At 38.2% G+C, this 16,180-nt stretch overlaps 1 protein-coding gene across 10 annotated transcripts in view; it reads left to right on the plus strand.

The window, feature by feature from the left end:
- Positions 1-16,180, plus strand: part of FOXP1 (forkhead box P1) — a 573,767-nt gene that overhangs the window by 440,034 nt on the left and 117,553 nt on the right. Inside the window, exon 1 of one of the 10 annotated variants that reach the window (XM_025050692.1) lies at positions 12,061-12,213. The exons of the other annotated variants lie outside the window; for them this stretch is intronic. Coding sequence (XP_024906460.1) covers positions 12,076-12,213 — 138 coding nt within the window. The 5' untranslated portion in view covers positions 12,061-12,075. Of the gene's footprint in view, positions 1-12,060; positions 12,214-16,180 lie in introns of those variants that run through there. 10 annotated transcript variants of the gene reach the window in all.

The following is a 16,180-nucleotide window of genomic DNA, read 5'->3' on the forward strand; positions in this document are numbered from 1 at the left end:
CTTAACTACACCAAGAGACCTATTTTAGCAAATTTTAGATCTTCCTCATAGAGGAATGCTTGTCAGGAAAGAAGGATTTGATCTGCTGATAGCTTGAGGAAAAAAAAAAAAAAAAGAATCCCAAATCCCCAAATATACTGTGACTCATATTTTAAGCATATCTCACACTTCCCTGCTTTATGTTTGGCAGCGCTCTCCAGTTTCACAGGCTGATGATACAAACAAAAGAAAATGGAAAGTTAGAGGAGGCTATAAGTGGTTACTCGATAGAGAGCACAAAATGTAGTCAAACATCACAATTTGAACTAATTTCAGGGAGATGAGAATAAATAAGAAAGAAATATCATTCTTTGCAGGTATACATTTTGATCTAATTCTGAGCTAGCTGCATTCTTGGGTGATGTTTTGGTTTATATAAAGGATTAATTGAGTATAAATACTGCTTCTGAAGTTCTTGAAAAAATAGTCTGTTTAGCAACCTACATAGCCCTTTATTTTGTCTATTAATTTACTTTGCCAATTTTTTTTATGAATGCTACAAATGAAAATTGAAAATTGGCCTCATTGTAAATTCAGTATCAGAATGATCTGAGTTCATTAGATGCAACTTGGTTTCTGGAACAGCCACAATGCGCAGGGCATTTTGCTGATGCCCATAGATATGAAACTGGAGGACACAGAGCCTGCCTTCAGAATGCTTATGAGTTGTAAAGAATTAACACAATTTTGCTGCAAAAAGAAAATTATATGTAAGTAAAAATAGTAGGCTTACTTTTATAAATATTTATATATTTCTGGAGGTTGCTTAAACAAGTGAAATAAATGCTTAGCAGTGCAGGTGTGCTCGTAACCTCGAAAATGTGTAACTTTACTGGCTGAAGATTAATTTGTGAGTAGATGAGCAATTTTATTGATCGAATTTTGGAACTTTGACCACCGTTTCTGGGTAGTAATTCATTTTGGTTCTTTAAGCATTTTAGTTGTTGGCATGAGTACATAAACTGGAAGGAAATCAAATGACACATTTTCTCCTAAGAAAGTAAAAGTACATGTGTATTCTGGCAGCATTCAAGTTAGGAAAGAAAGTAAACCTTATGTGTTGCTTATAGTGGAAAGCTGACCACAGTTTCAGGCCATCTATAAAGAATATGAACTTGAAACCAATCATCTGATAGTTCTCTCTCCTGCCTATCCCCTTCCTTCCAAGGTTATATCATATGCAAGCCCCTCACGCAGGAGGCCATTTCACTGGAAGGAAGAGTAGTGAAATCCACTGGAAGGTCAGCCTTTTGGTTCAGCTGGAAGCTCAGGATTATAATGAGGATTCCTGCTTTAAATGGAGGAGGTTCAAATATAAGATTCAGCAGGTGTTTTTTAGCATTTTGATTTTCAGTTATATAAAACATGCTGTAGGCAGCATTTTTGCTTTGCATTAATGCCACATAGAGTCTTAGTACCTTGTATCATTTCCACGTTATTCACTAAGGAACAAATTGGTAAGAGGAAACCTTTAAAGGAAGCTACAATTTAACATTATAAATAGTGAAATGGAATGGTTTTGAAATACTGACCCTTAAAAAATATCCCTATGCATTGATTTAGTAAAGTGTGTAATTCAGGAGAAGAAAGCAAATAATTTTTTTAAGTGTCCAGTGTTAACATTGTATAGAAATGGCATCCCTGGCATTAAATAACTATGAAGTATTGAAATTTCAGTACTTTTTAAAATTTCATTGTTACCACCTGAATTTGGAGATTCCCAAAACCCTAAAAAATAAGTCTTGATCAGAGGTGATAAAATAGAAATGATGCATTCTAAATGGTTATTAAGTCTTTCAGATTACACACACCATTAAAAATGTGATAGAAACGGTAACCCCTCCTCCCAGCACAGCACTCAAACACAGAATTTTGCCTCTTAGTTATAAGGGTTTCATGAACCTCAAGAAGTCCATCTTGTTGCCTGGGTTAAATACTCTTTACGAATTTTTTTCTAAAATAATATATTTTGTCCTTGCCTCCCTCCAAAATTCTGAGGTGAGTTGTAATATGAGTTTGCTCATTTTTCTATTTCAACTTCAGCTATATATATGGTGACCCTGTATCCCAGTCTTCCCAGGACAGCCGCAGTCTGTTAGCTGGGTGTATTTATTTAATCCTATCAAAAGTATCCCAGTTTGGACATTTAATTATATGGTCACCTTACTTACATGTATCTAAGCATTAAAATGTAAGTAATGCTAATATTTTAGATGCGAGCATGTCATTTGTCACCATATGCATATGTCACCATATGCAAAGTTAATTAATGGTTAATAAGTGCTTAATGCGGACCAGCCTCATAGCTACTCTATGGTATAGGAACTATTATTAAATCATTATATGGATGAGGAAAAGTGAAACTTAGAGAAGTTAAGTGACTTGCTTCAGAGCATACAGACAGTGGCTGCATGGGGGTCGGAAGCCAGAATTTTTTAGTACCACAGATAACCAGTACGCCATGAGTAAGTTAATAATTGCTTCTCCTTCAGTGTGTATTTACTCAGCAACTACAGAGTGCCATGTTTTCCATAAATAAACAAATTATTATATTTTCCATATTGTAAGCAAAAATAAAACCAAGCCAACCAAAACCAATTCCACTGTCGAGATCTGGATTTCAATTAAAAATAAGACTTAAGGTCTGCATATTAATCCTAACTGTTGCCTTGTTTCTGTGCATGTGTCATAGCAGTGAGCAATAGCAAAGAAAACTTATTTCTTATTCTCAAGTCTGAAGTGCTCTTACGAGCTTCCATGTGTTGTAACATGGAAAAGTATGTTATAATCATTGTTGGAGCTAGGAGGTGGGAAGGGACAGAAGGGAAAAAAAACATACTTGACTGGTCAAAAATGTGTAAATTGCTGACAAAATGACACATGTAATTAAGAGTGCTCCTACCATTTTACCTTGTGGTTTACACCTCCAGTGTTGAAAAAGAGAGTGACTCCCACCTCGCTAATTACCATTATCACTGAAATGCTAGGGTTGGAGTCATTAGTTCCATGTGCATTTAATTAGAGGAAGGCTGAAATTGGATTTAACTTATTACTTTTTCATGGATCACTTTCTTGTCATCACTTCAAATTGGATTGCAGCCCCAGGTAACTAATTATGAGAGCCACAGGATCAAGAGTGAAAAAAAAAAAAAGGTAATTAGGAATAACACTGTCGGACCCTTGCTGGTCGTCCACTTGTGCTTCGGGAAAAAAAAAAAAAAAACGAGCCGTATTTTGTAGTCTTACAGATTAGGGAGTTAAAGGTATGTACGGTTGCTGGGCATCATGGGAGTCTATCACCACCCATAGTGGTTTCTATGATATACAACTGAGTTGAAGATGTTGAATCGACATGGTTCCACAATCAGCTCCTTAATATCTAGATTAAACTTGTAAAAGCAACAGATTGGCTGTAGGTATGAGGCATCTCAACAACTGTGTAGTCTGGGGCCTCACATATATGATTACAACAAAGCTGTCAAGATGCCTCTGAGCCAAAGTACAGAATATTTTAAGTACAGGGAGTTAGAATTTAATGAACGTATTAATGTTCCAGAAACATCATTCATATCTGACAGGAAGACATATCAGTCAGCACAACAGTAGGGTTTAGGGTTTATGCATCAGGAATTTTTGTCAAAGTTTCCAGCAGACCATAATATTCAGGCCATTTACTTTGCTTCTGGTTTGTTCCCCACCCCGCCCCAATGTTGTGGATAGGCTTGCTGAGGTTCTGTTTCTCCTTCCGCCCCCATCGAAAATACTTTAAAACAAATTATATTGTTTCCATGTGCAGAGCAGAATTCAGAACTGCAAGCAATCAATTTTATTGACATCGTCTGAAAAAATGTTGATGACAGTTCGAGGATGTGAAAGTATTGGATTTTTAAAGTCGCCAGTACTGTGTGGCAAAAAAAAAAAAAATTAAATGTAGTCTCATTACTCAATAAAAGTCCTGTGAGTTAGATTCTTCTGAGAAGGGGTTCTTCTTTGATAGAGTATGATAGCATGATGAGAAGTCTTGATATCAAGCCTGTTGGTTACCTTGAAGAGAGAAAAAGCATCACGGAGAGGTGAATCATTAAGCAAAGATGGCTAGAGTTGTTTAAAATGGGTTTTAATGTTCTGTTAATGTAAGCAAACACTCATGATTCAGTCTTGGGTGACTTTCCAGCCTGGGTCAGCAAAGCTTGCTCATTCTTTTTCAAGGAGTGTAGGGGGATATAGACCATGATGTGCCCACCCAACAGAGGCCACAACGTTATTATTCCCAAAGTGATAAAATAACTCCTGGAATTATGGGTCCTTTTCCTGTGTGAACCTTCTAAGCAAAATCTCAAGAACCAAAATAGTAATCATCAAGTCTAACACAGAAAATTAAAGCTTTTTTTGAACATCTTAAGTTGATTTAGAATTTTTGTACACAATATTCGTCTGTGGTTGAAAGAGGGCACACCAAGGTCAAGTGATGTAGTGTTTTCCATTTTTCCATGAGTCTCACAGTGTGTGATAAAAGCAAACTTCTTTATTTTGTAAGTCTGCAGGAATTTCTGATGAAGTGCAGAGGTCACGTTCCCTGTCAATTTGAGTAGCCAGCATTTTTTAACTACTGTTTTTTCTTCCTTTTTGTGTCTTTTCTTCCCTGCCCCCACCTCACCATAAACCATGGCACTTTTCTGACACATGCACAGTGAAGTCCTCCAATCTGAAACTCATTAGCACACAGCATTGGACCCTGTCCAGTGGTTAGAAAATTTCCTGAAGCCTAGAATAACAGCATTTGGTGCAAGCGCCATGGACCAGAAGTGACAATGGGGGTAGTCTCGCCTCCCCTGGCACCATGCCCGGCTGGGAAAGCCAGCTGACCATGCAGCACAGTGAGACAGAGGTCGTGCATATAGGACAGGCTCAAAAGCTTGGTCCTTAGAGAAATATGCTTCTGAAATCACCAACATTAGCTACAGGAACATGAAAGTAAGCCATTAGAGAAATAGTATGAAAACCAATTTCTGCGAGGTAGTATTTTTCACTTCTGTAACTATTGGGTATTGCAGAACCTATGGATTTCATTCATTCATTCATTCATTCATTCATTCCAGCTTTATTCATTGAACCTCTCTATATGTAGGTAATGTGACCAAGATGAAACCCCTTCTCTAGCATTAGAAAATTACACAATTTGCTATGTGTTGGGATAATTTAAGCCAGGTGTTCAAACAGGAAACTGAGTCCTCAAAATACGATGCTAATAATCTTAAATAGCAAACCCTGAAATTGTACTTTGTAGGAGCCAACTACTGTATAGCAAACAAATGGAGGTAAACTCTATTATTATTTCCATTTTACAGATGAAGAAAGTGGGGTATAGAGAACTTAACATGCCCAGAGCCAAACAGCTGATAAGTGACTGAGCTAGGACTCCAGCCGAAGCAGTTTGGCTCAAGAATCTATGTTCTTCCCAATAAATATAAATATAATAATTAATAATAATAATAATAATAATAATAAAAGAATTTGTGCTCTTAACCAGTACATTCTGCTGCCTCTCACTGAGCTACTGCCTGTGCCTAGCAAACAGGGACAGTGAAAGGAACAGAATCAGAGTTGCTGATGCCTAATGCTTGTCACTAACCACTAGACCACACTGTCTCCTAATTTGGACATATGTTTATGGGCATATTTGAAAAATAGTGCTTGTAATTGAAATATGCACTTTCTAAAGGGAAATGACGCTTGGGAAAGAGAAGAAAGACGGGTATTACTCAAAGCTTGCAGACAACCCTGCAAGTAATTGTCTAAAGGCAGCCGTTGAAATTGAGAAGCAGTTTGGAAAATGTACAGTTTGGGAAATTTGTGTACCGATGTAATTACGGTAGTTGTGAGTTGATGTCATGCCTAGTAACTGTTTTTGTATTGCCTGGGCCTTTGTTACTGAGCTGTGATATCATGAGCAAACTATTATAAACATAGCATGGATATAGCATGCTTGTGTAACAAAAGATTGGGAACTTTTATTAAGTTTGTTTTCCTTGTCATATTGTAAAAATTTATTATGTGTACTGTGTATATTAGAAACAGATTTGGGTAATTCTGTCTAAATGAAGTCATCCCGGCTATTTCCAGACTGTCTGTTTTTGGTTGTGAATAATTTTCATACATCAGATGGTTGTCATATTTAGTCGCTCTCAAAATTTTAAAGAGAACATACCCCATTTTGAACTTTTGGTGGACTTTAGCCGCCTTGCTGTTGAGATTGTTTGAGCTTCAAATTATTGCCCAGTAAAGTGCAGAGACGGAATACTAGTTGTTTCTAAAGGGTCTAGCACTGCTGCCTTCTCATCATAACTTTTCCCCTTTCATCAATAGTACAGATTTTTAACTACTTAAGTAGTAGAGCTTAAAGTTGCCAGGACACAATTGGGCAAAGAGCGCCAGCTCTTGTCCTTTTATGTTACATCCCATTGAGGGAGATTAATAAACATTCAAGCAGACAGAGCCCAGCATTTATTGGTGTTTATGGTAAAATGTGGATTTCGAATGGGTAGTTCTAAAACTTTGGATGACTCAGTCCTTCTCAGCTATGTTCTTCTAGCTCCTTCTTTTGCTACCAACCTTTTAGAACCTGAATATCCTGCCTGCTGCTTCAACTTTTTGTTTTGTTTTGTTTTAACCAGGCACTTTCCTTCCTAACCTCCTCCAAATCTGGCTTTTCTCTTCATCATTTTCTGGAATTTCATTGTCACTAAGTTTAGTGGCCATGTCTCATTCTCACCTCAATCTGTATGACATCATAGCTAACTCATCCTTTGGCTACTCATCTTTTTAGAAATTCCCTTCTTTTAAACTTCTTCCATCCAGTGCCCCCTGGCCTCCATGGCATTCTCTTTCAGCTTCCCAGTTCTCTTACGGAACACAAGTTCATTCCTGTACCAAAGTTCAGTTCCTTTGATTTCTGGGAGCACATTTGTCCTCCTTCCTTGTTCTGGTACCTCTACACCCATGACTCCAAGCCCATTTGCACTCCTCCTTACTGCCTGTCCATGTCTCTGTCTTAGCTCACCATCATAGCAATTTCAGTTATCTCTAATCCAGCTGATCACTTTTATCTCCAGGCCCTATTAGTCAGAGTTATGAGTCATCACTGACTTATTAATTTCCTTCATCCCCACCACATTATCTGTCATTAGATCTGCCATTTTCCCTTCCAAATAGGTATCTCGTATCCGTTCCTTTCTCTGTGTTTTCCCTGATGCTATCTCGTTCCAGGGTTCAGACCTTCGATTGGCACATGCCTAGATCTTGGCAAAGAACTAGAACCTATCCCCCTCCATTCCCCCAGAAAGTATTCTTTTCTTCATGTGTATCTACTACCTACTCCTCTCATTCTTTTCCTAAATGCCATGTCACTCTGCTATTCAGAAACTTTCAATGGTCCAATCTTATCTACCGTAGCAGGTGCCCCAAATTCAGAATTGTAAATATTGCTTGTTCTATCACCTGTCATTTAGATGGGAGATCCTGGTGACTAAATTGTGTTTGAGTTTAATTCCGAGAGAATTAGATCTCTGTCTGCTTTCTTCAGAAGGTAACCAAAAGCCACGTGATATGTTATATTTTCTCCTCTCTAAATTCTCTGCTATGCTCTCTCATGCTTCTTTTTCATTGGTGCCTATTGCTGCAGCCTGCAGGGTTCCTTCTGATCTCCTCTGGCCATAGGACCCACAGGCCAGGCTCTCCCTGGTTTACACACGGAAGAGCTGCTTCATCAGACCTAATGAAGCTACTTTTAATAAGATGTTGAGGAAATTGTCTGCTTTTGTTCTTTATTTGATAGCATAAAGAGACTGTTATTTATTCCAGAAACAGAATTAAGAGTGCAAACCACATAGAGTAGACAGAGCAAAGAGGTTTCATTTGATGTAAGTCGAAAGTGGCTCTGCCTCGGGTGCTGTTTGAAGGATTCTGCAATTGGCATGGCCTCTGTACTGCGGCCATGCCTGAAGAGCCATGTCTGCCATGGGCACTGGAGTTGAGAGTGGTGGTATGTGTGCCTTCTGTTTGCCAGGCTTGACAGGTTTATCTGAAATGGGCTGTGCTAATCGCATACCAGAGTAGAGAAGTACTTGGGATTTTTTTGGGGGAAGCCTGATAGATCTTGTGGTAACCATTGAAATATTATCTAAAATTCAACATGTACCTTGTGTTTTTCCCTATATCCTTATCTGAGACTGAGCAAATTGCATTCTTATCATGAAACTATACCTCTTTATGGTCAAAAATTAGGAGCGATTTGTCCTTAAAGGCACAGAATCTTGTACACTGGGTCCCCATGCAAACTCAGCAAAGTGGTTGAGAGTTTCGGAGATTTGTGTATCAGAATATTGTGAGAGGAGGCACATCATGATAAATAGTGTGGCCTCTGGTGTCGGGCTGTCAGATGTAAGTCCTTACATTACCCATACTCCTGTGTGACCTTGGAAAAATAGCTTAACCTCTCTGTATTTTTGTTTTCTCATCTAGAGAATGTGGCTAATTACCTCATCTACCCGAAGGTGATTGTGAAGGAAGGTTAAATGATTAATGTGTGAAAAGTGCTTGCACAGTGCCTGGGACATAGTAAATTCTCAGAAAAGTTAGCTCTTCTCATAATTATATACATTTCTTTTACAAGGAAAACGACTACCTATTAAATGCCAAGTTATATGTTAATTCACTTGATATCAGCCACTATTCAAATGTATGTTTCAGCAGCATAACAGGGACTATCCTTTTGCTTGTAGTCAATTGGTGGTTAACCACACTTGGTGGGAAGACATTAGGCTCCTCATCTGTAAAATGGGGATGATCACAGTGCCTGTCCTAAGTTGTGATGAAGACTAGCTGATGTAATCACATGTAAGAAGCTTAGCATGGTGCCTGGCACACAACAAAGATTTAATAAATGTTAGTTGCTGTCATCCTCCCTGCTACTATGCATTATCTTGACAAGCACGATTTTCCTAAATATGTCAATTTTGGCATAAATGAGGGTTGTACTGTTGTACAAATTCCATCCTGGGTTCGCTTTTGTCTTGGTTTTCTTAGAATTTATATGAATTAATGCTAAGTTGTTTTAATAGCCAAGTAACTATTCCTTAATCTGAATTCTTGAAGCTGTGGCATCCTGCATCCTCGTTTCTTTCAATGAGTTAGTGCATGAGGGAGTGATATATGAATGAATGAATGAATGAATGAATGAATGAAGAGTAAGTCAAACATCTGAGCCAAAAAGAAAGGAAAATTGATACTTCAACTTTAGTTGAAGAGGCTGCAGACTGGAACACTTCAAGAACAGACACAGCATTAAAATAATCTAATGTCATTCCTGCCTACATCTTTCATTGGGCTGATGAAATGAATCTTGTCAAGTATGGAGTGAAAATCAGAAAACTGCAGTGTGGTTTGATGCCTAAATGCTCTGTGTTTGCCTTGTACATTTGCTAATCTGTTTAAGGTGTAATATTAATGACACAGGACTTTAATTTATAAGTATAGAAAATTTAAGGAGACTAAACAAAATACAGAATGTATTTGGTGTCAAGATTAAAGTTCAATGAAGCATAGTAAAGATGGAGTAGATTATTAAATAAATTTGGAGGGAAGATGGAAAATATACCTAAATCTCTCATTTTGAAAGGAATTGGTTTACTTGATTATTTGCAACAGTATCACACTCAGGAAAATCCAAGACAAATGAAAGCAAAACAGAATTTAATTGAGCTATTATTTTGCAGACTTTGGCTTGGTTTCAGACACTCTAATCAAATTGCGCTTTGCTCAAATAACTAATGTTAAATGCAGCCTACCAACAGATGTTTAAAAAGAGTCTAATTGGAAAATCTACATCCTGGATTTAGTCTGTCTCGTTGGAGAAAATAGCTACAAATTTATGTTTTCGAGGACGACACCCAATGACAAGCATTTCTAGAAAAGATAAAGTTTTCTTCAAGGATACCCGGTGCTTTGGTGGAATTATCTTGAGTAGTCAAAGGTGGCACTCTGGAAATTAAATTTCTTGGAAATTCTCCAGCTCTGTGCCATATAGAGCTGTACAGAGAAATCTCCTTTATCACATTACGTCACCAGAGTCCTGTTACAGTCCCTGGATCGTGTCAGGGGCCCGTGTGCTGTAATTTATAATGAGCCCTTGCAAGTCATGCAAGGCACATACTGATTGATGACATTTAAAGGTACTGTCAAGGTGGCTAGGTAATGAAGTTGACCTTCCTCCACCGTTTTCTCAGTTTCAAGTTTGTATATATAAAGAAACTATTTCACCTGCCATATTTGCTTGGAATTTTTCATTAAATCTACAAAAGGAATTTGGCTTAATAGTTAACTCTTTTCTTCCTTTAGACCAGGGGTCAGCAAACTTCTGTAAGCAAACTTACCAAAAGTAAAGGGCCAGACAGTGAATATTTTTGGTCCTGCAAGCCACTCATCTCTCTGTGGCAATATTTGCTCTGCTGTTGTCATGCAAGAGCAACAACGGACAATACATCGATGACTGAATATGCCATATTTCAATAGAAATTCATTTGTGGACACTGAAATTTGAATTTCATGTGATTTTCACATCACGAAATACTCTTCTTTTGATTTTTTTCCCTCAACTGTTCAAAAAAATAAAAACAATTCTTAAGTCAAGGGCCATACAAACACAGACTGCGGACCAGATTTGGGCTACGGTTTTCTGACCTCTGCTTTAGAAGACTGGATGTGATCCTGCAGGGTATTCATTGTACGAAGTTGCCTAAATAAGGGGCTAGTGAGGACTGAAATCTCGCCGTCATTTACCAAGCCCTGCACCCTGGCATGGGACTGGGGCAGTGTCTGCTTGGGGAAAGAGGTACCTCTTTTGAATTTGCACAGAAGAGCCACCCAACACCCAGCTTTCTTTCCTTTCTTCTTGGTCTAGTCTGACATCTTTCTATACATTGTGGTAGGTGTAATGATGAAAGTAGTAATTTTTTGAGATTCAGGAAAATGGACTTAACTGGCAGGGCCTTAGCTAGCCTTCACCTCGTGCTCGTGTGAAATTGAGGAAAACACTCTGTCAAGACATCTTATTCTAGTTTGTCAGAGTAGTTTCATAATAGACCTTACTTTATTACATTAAAGCACTTTACTGTCATTTGCCAAAAAAAGTATCTTATACATATGTAGATACTTTATATAGATAGTTAACGAGATCGAGGATGTCTGTGGTGTGAATGGCTCCCCCTTGGATCCAGAGGTAGTGTGACTCCTCCCCCGTGGAGCCCTCCTGCAATACTTCCTCATATGCTAATGAGTTTTCCTCCATTACTTGCATTTTGAATCCAGGCATGTCTATTTTGGTGAAGTGACTTACCTCTGTAAGCCTCAGTTTCTTATCTACAAAAAAATTAGTTCCTGGTTCTCAACCCTGGAGGCACATCGGAATTAATATAATTTTTATCATCATCAAGATCTAGGTCTCAGAGCTTTTTAAAATCATAGGTAGATTCCTGAACTCTATCTGCTGAACTCTGTCCTGGGCTACGGCCTAAGCACGGGTATGTTGAGAAGCCTTCATAAGTGCTTTTTTAGGTACTCCTATAGCTGAACACCACTTGTCAAGGTGACAGCTAAGTTTCTTTCCAACTTGAAATCTCAGGGTCTCTTTCATTCTGTTTACCCTCGTTTCTTTGTTCCCCAGCCTCTTCCTACAGTAGTAGAAATAAACTCTCAGACTTATCTGAACCACTGTGAGTGATGTTAGGGAATCCTTGATCAGGAATCTTGGCTTTCGGCCTTGGGTAATTTGCCCAGGAGGTAGCACCGAACAGGACACCAAATGTACTATGTAAGAATTGGGTAGGTCACCCACCCTATTAACCTTGAAGTCCACTTGAGAAGTCCAGGGAGTGAAGATAAAGAAGGATAATCAGTTGGTGTCATAGTGAAGGTCTAGCTGGGGTTTAAAATATGCAGCTTATCTCCTTTTCTCTACGTAATTGTGCATTTCTGCTTTTAATGGACCTAGAGACCACATTTTTTATGATATGTGCCCATTTTTACGATATTTCCAGGCCAGCCCAAAATTGGAAATACTGTAAGTCTCACAAGATCACTAACTTGATTTTCTACCAGAATCATTTGGATGCCTTTCAGGTAAGTGTTGAAATTGGCCCACATCTCAGAGTCGCACCTGGTTTCTAGGAGTTTAGAGCATACCTCATTCAGGAACTTGAAAGTTACTTAAAATGGAGAGTCTGTATATATCCAGGGCCTTTCTTCTGTCACCGTTTTATAAACAAATATCTGCTCTGCTCATTTTACAAAATATGGGAAGAAAAAAAAATTACCAGTGTGGAACCAGAAAGACAAACTGGGTGTCTAACACCTCTTTACCTGTATTTCCATATCCGAATCTTACTTGACTTTTTAAAAATAGAAGCCTCATCATTCTGCAACTGTTTGGGAATTTTTTGGACTGTTAATTGATGAAGGCAAAACAGTTTTATAGCAGCATGGTCCATGAAGTCCACAAGGCATTTAGGGCAATTATTTTTTAAGGTAACACCAGCTATGTGAGGCCTGAATACCCACCATCTAACAGCAAGTAGCCAATCTGACTTTTTATTTTTTAACACAATTTACCAATTGGAATTCTACAAAAGAGAGATTATATTTTTTGACTTATGAACAGCAGGTCAGACATTTCAAAGCAAATTTAGAGAGCAGTAATTTAAAAAATGTACACAGATGAATTTGAAGATAAATATTTCACTGCCTACACAGCTCTATTTAGAATACTGGCTTTGGAATGTATTCCAGGAGCCTTACCATTTTGCATGACATGGTGTCAGTTCATGCACAATATATTAATGCTTAATTGAAGATAATATAACTGCAGATCAAAGGGATAATTAACAGGCTTGCAGAAACCCTTATGTAGATCAGGATTTTGACTAATAGAAGTCTGGACAAAACTGGTTTATAAAAGGATTCTGAGACCAGCTGAGCCTTCATCTGTCTGCTCAGCTGATGGTGACAACAGCTGGAGCTGCTATCAGGGTGGATGGATAAGGATTGCTCTCACCTCCAGCATTCATCACTACCCCCTTTGAAACCAATGCTTCCTTGGTTTGGCTCCCGTTGGCCCTTGGAGCTGCTGGATTGTAGAACTCTTGAATATTTCATTGTCTAGAAAGAGGGGTTAGTTTCCATCTCCATGACTCCAGGACCTTTAACTTGTGTATGAAGCGTGTGAGCTGAGAACAGGCCTTAGAACAAAGTTTGGCAAAAAAAGGCCCATGGGCCGAATACCACAGCCTGTTTTTGTAGGACCTACAAGCCATATACATTTTTAAATGGTTGAAAAAAAAAATCCAAAGAAGAATCATAGTTCGTGAAACATGAAAATTATACAAAATGAACATTTTAGTGTCCACAAGTAAAGTTTTATTGGAATAGAGCCAGTCATCTGTTTTGTTGGTTGTGGCCGCTTTCAATAGATTTGAGTAGTTACGTATCCTGCAAAACCCTAAAATACTTACTATCCAGCCTTTTACAGAAAAAAGTTTCCTGATTTCTGGTTTAGAACTTTAGGTTTGAATTCAGGACATCTTTGGGAGGAGAAGCTTGGACATCTAACAGCTTACTCATTTTATAGAGAAAAATAGATGAAACAAGAAGATAATTTTTTTACCTAATGTTGGAAAAAAGCAAGGCAGGGTCTCGAGGGAAACTGATAGAGAACAAAGTCTTTGGGAGCCAAGACTATAGTGTTCTCATGAGAAGAGTGTTGATGTTTATCATCATCATCATCATCATCAAGATCTGCCTCTTTTTTATCTTTATTAATTATATTCATCAAGATCTAGGATTCATTTCGTATTAGAATTTGGTGGAAATGACATAGCAATTCTGTCTGACAGCAAGGCCTCTAGAAAGTAAATGTGAGAGTGGACTAAAGGGTTAAGTGATTCATTTACCCATCTATTCATGCATCCATTCATATTAGCATTTCTTATTTAACTATTGTGTACTACACCCTACTTAATACTGGAGTACAGAATTGAATATTTCTTAGTCCTTATGTCAGAATTGAAACTGCAGAGAGAGAATTAAAATATGAAGTAGAAAATGCACTAATAGGTGTGAATATGAGGAACAATGGGAACATAAAGGAACCGAGTACTTGAAATGTGACTAGTGCAGTTGAGAAACTGAATTTTTAAGTTCTATTTACTTTAAATAATTTAAATTTAAGTAGCCACATGTGGCTAGTGGCTACCATTTTGGACAATGCAAAGAGAGGACATTTTCATTATAGAAAGTCCTGTTGGACAATGCTATTCTAGAATGTTCTTTTGCTTTTAAAACATTTCGGTAAATATTTTCTCCTGACGAAAGATCTAGTCTCTTTTAATGTGGCTTCTTCATACATCTCCAGAGTGTATCTCTCTAACTCCTTGCCACTTATTACATCTTCTACATCCTTCTTTTACTGCATTGCTGTCATTACAGGACACTATAGCAGTAATCTGGGACATCTAGTGCCTGGGGGCTTACATTTTCCCTCCAAATAAGGAAAAACTCCAAAGACCTGGAAGCTTCGTTGAAGAAAACCAAGCCAAACTCCCTCCCCCACAGTGAACCGCAAGACCCTTTGAAAACATGATTATTTTTGTTTGTGTAAACTTAAGATGGAAATAAGAACTTCAAAAGAGCATTTGAAAAAGACCCTTCTCACCAAAAAGCTTAAATCATTTCCTCTGAAAGTTTCCTTCTATCGAAGGTTCACTTTGGTCCCATAGACCAGCCGCCTCCTTTCTTCAGTCTGAGGGGGAGGACCGTGACCTTGAGTTTCCATTGATACCGCGCTGGGGTCCCATCAGGGTCCTTGTTCTTTCCTTCTCTCTCCGGGGCAGAGACTGGCACTCTCTGTTGGCTTTTGTAAAAGCCAAATCTTTGAACTTTATTTTTTGCTTCCAAATCCTTTTCATAACTGTGCTTCTCACACCTGCCCCACCTGTCCACTCTCAGGAGGAATTTGTGCAGTTATTTTCATCTGACTTTATAGTTACCAGTGTGCAAAGAGGACCAGGGAGTACTCTTATTTCCTTGTAATTTTTACTTTTCTTGGGCCTTGATGTGTTGGGAAGAGAAGCTTGGATTTTAAAGTTGTCTTTTGATGAGGTCTTCTAGTTGGAGTGAACTTGTTTCTCTTGGGGACTAAGTAATTTGTTATTCTTCATTGCCCTGTTCCCCTTTCTCCCAAGGGTGGTTCTCTTCACACCTGCAGGAGACTTGTTCTTTCACTTCTGTATTATCACATTATTTACTGCATTTATGAAAAAAGGGGAAAATGTTTTCTAAAAGCCATAATGACAACTTTGACATAAGCAAGGCAGTAATGTTTTGTTAAAAAGTGTGGAATTTTCTCAGAAAAGGTGAAAGAAGCTTAGGAAATGAAATTTACTGAAAATAGGAATTTTGAGATTTACATTATAATGGGAGAAGAAAGAGGGAAGCAAGAAATTGATTCTCCACTAGGGATTGTAAACTGATGGTCTACTGGCTAGACTGTTTTGCACACAGTTTTTCACATTTTGTGGAATTAGTTGCAAAGGTTAAAACATCTGGAATTTTCCAGTTAAAATTTCTTTTCCAATTTATCGTAAATTTTTTTTTTTTTTTTTTTTTTCCAAGGTTGGTTAAAAGAACATTCCTATATAGCAACAGTTTTCTGGAGCTCAGAAATGTGCTCCTTTCCACTTTGCCGTGGACTTCAAAGAAACTGCTATACTCATTTCAGTTACCTGCTTGATCAGTCTGCTGTCAGTCTGAACCGGACTGATTCAGTCTGCTATCAATCCCTCTAGGTGGCCCAAAGCTTCATTAACAGTCTACCTAAGAGTCAGAAGGGCATCAGTGTTCTGTGACAAGCCAACTGGAGCCCAGGGATTTTGGAATTCTGGATTCTTGGAGTTCTGTGCATCCTGATTGTATATTTGATGTCTTCTTTAACTGGTTACCCATGTGAAAATTGGGCCTCAGCTTTCTTAATTAATTAAGTCTCTGTGCAGTGGTTGCTCCCATGTGGCAAGGTTGGGGCTGGAGGTCTGTGTTC

The sequence above is a fragment of the Pteropus alecto genome, unplaced genomic scaffold (genome assembly GCF_000325575.1).
Source record: "Pteropus alecto unplaced genomic scaffold, ASM32557v1 scaffold75, whole genome shotgun sequence".
NCBI classification, from domain to species: domain Eukaryota; kingdom Metazoa; phylum Chordata; class Mammalia; order Chiroptera; family Pteropodidae; genus Pteropus; species Pteropus alecto.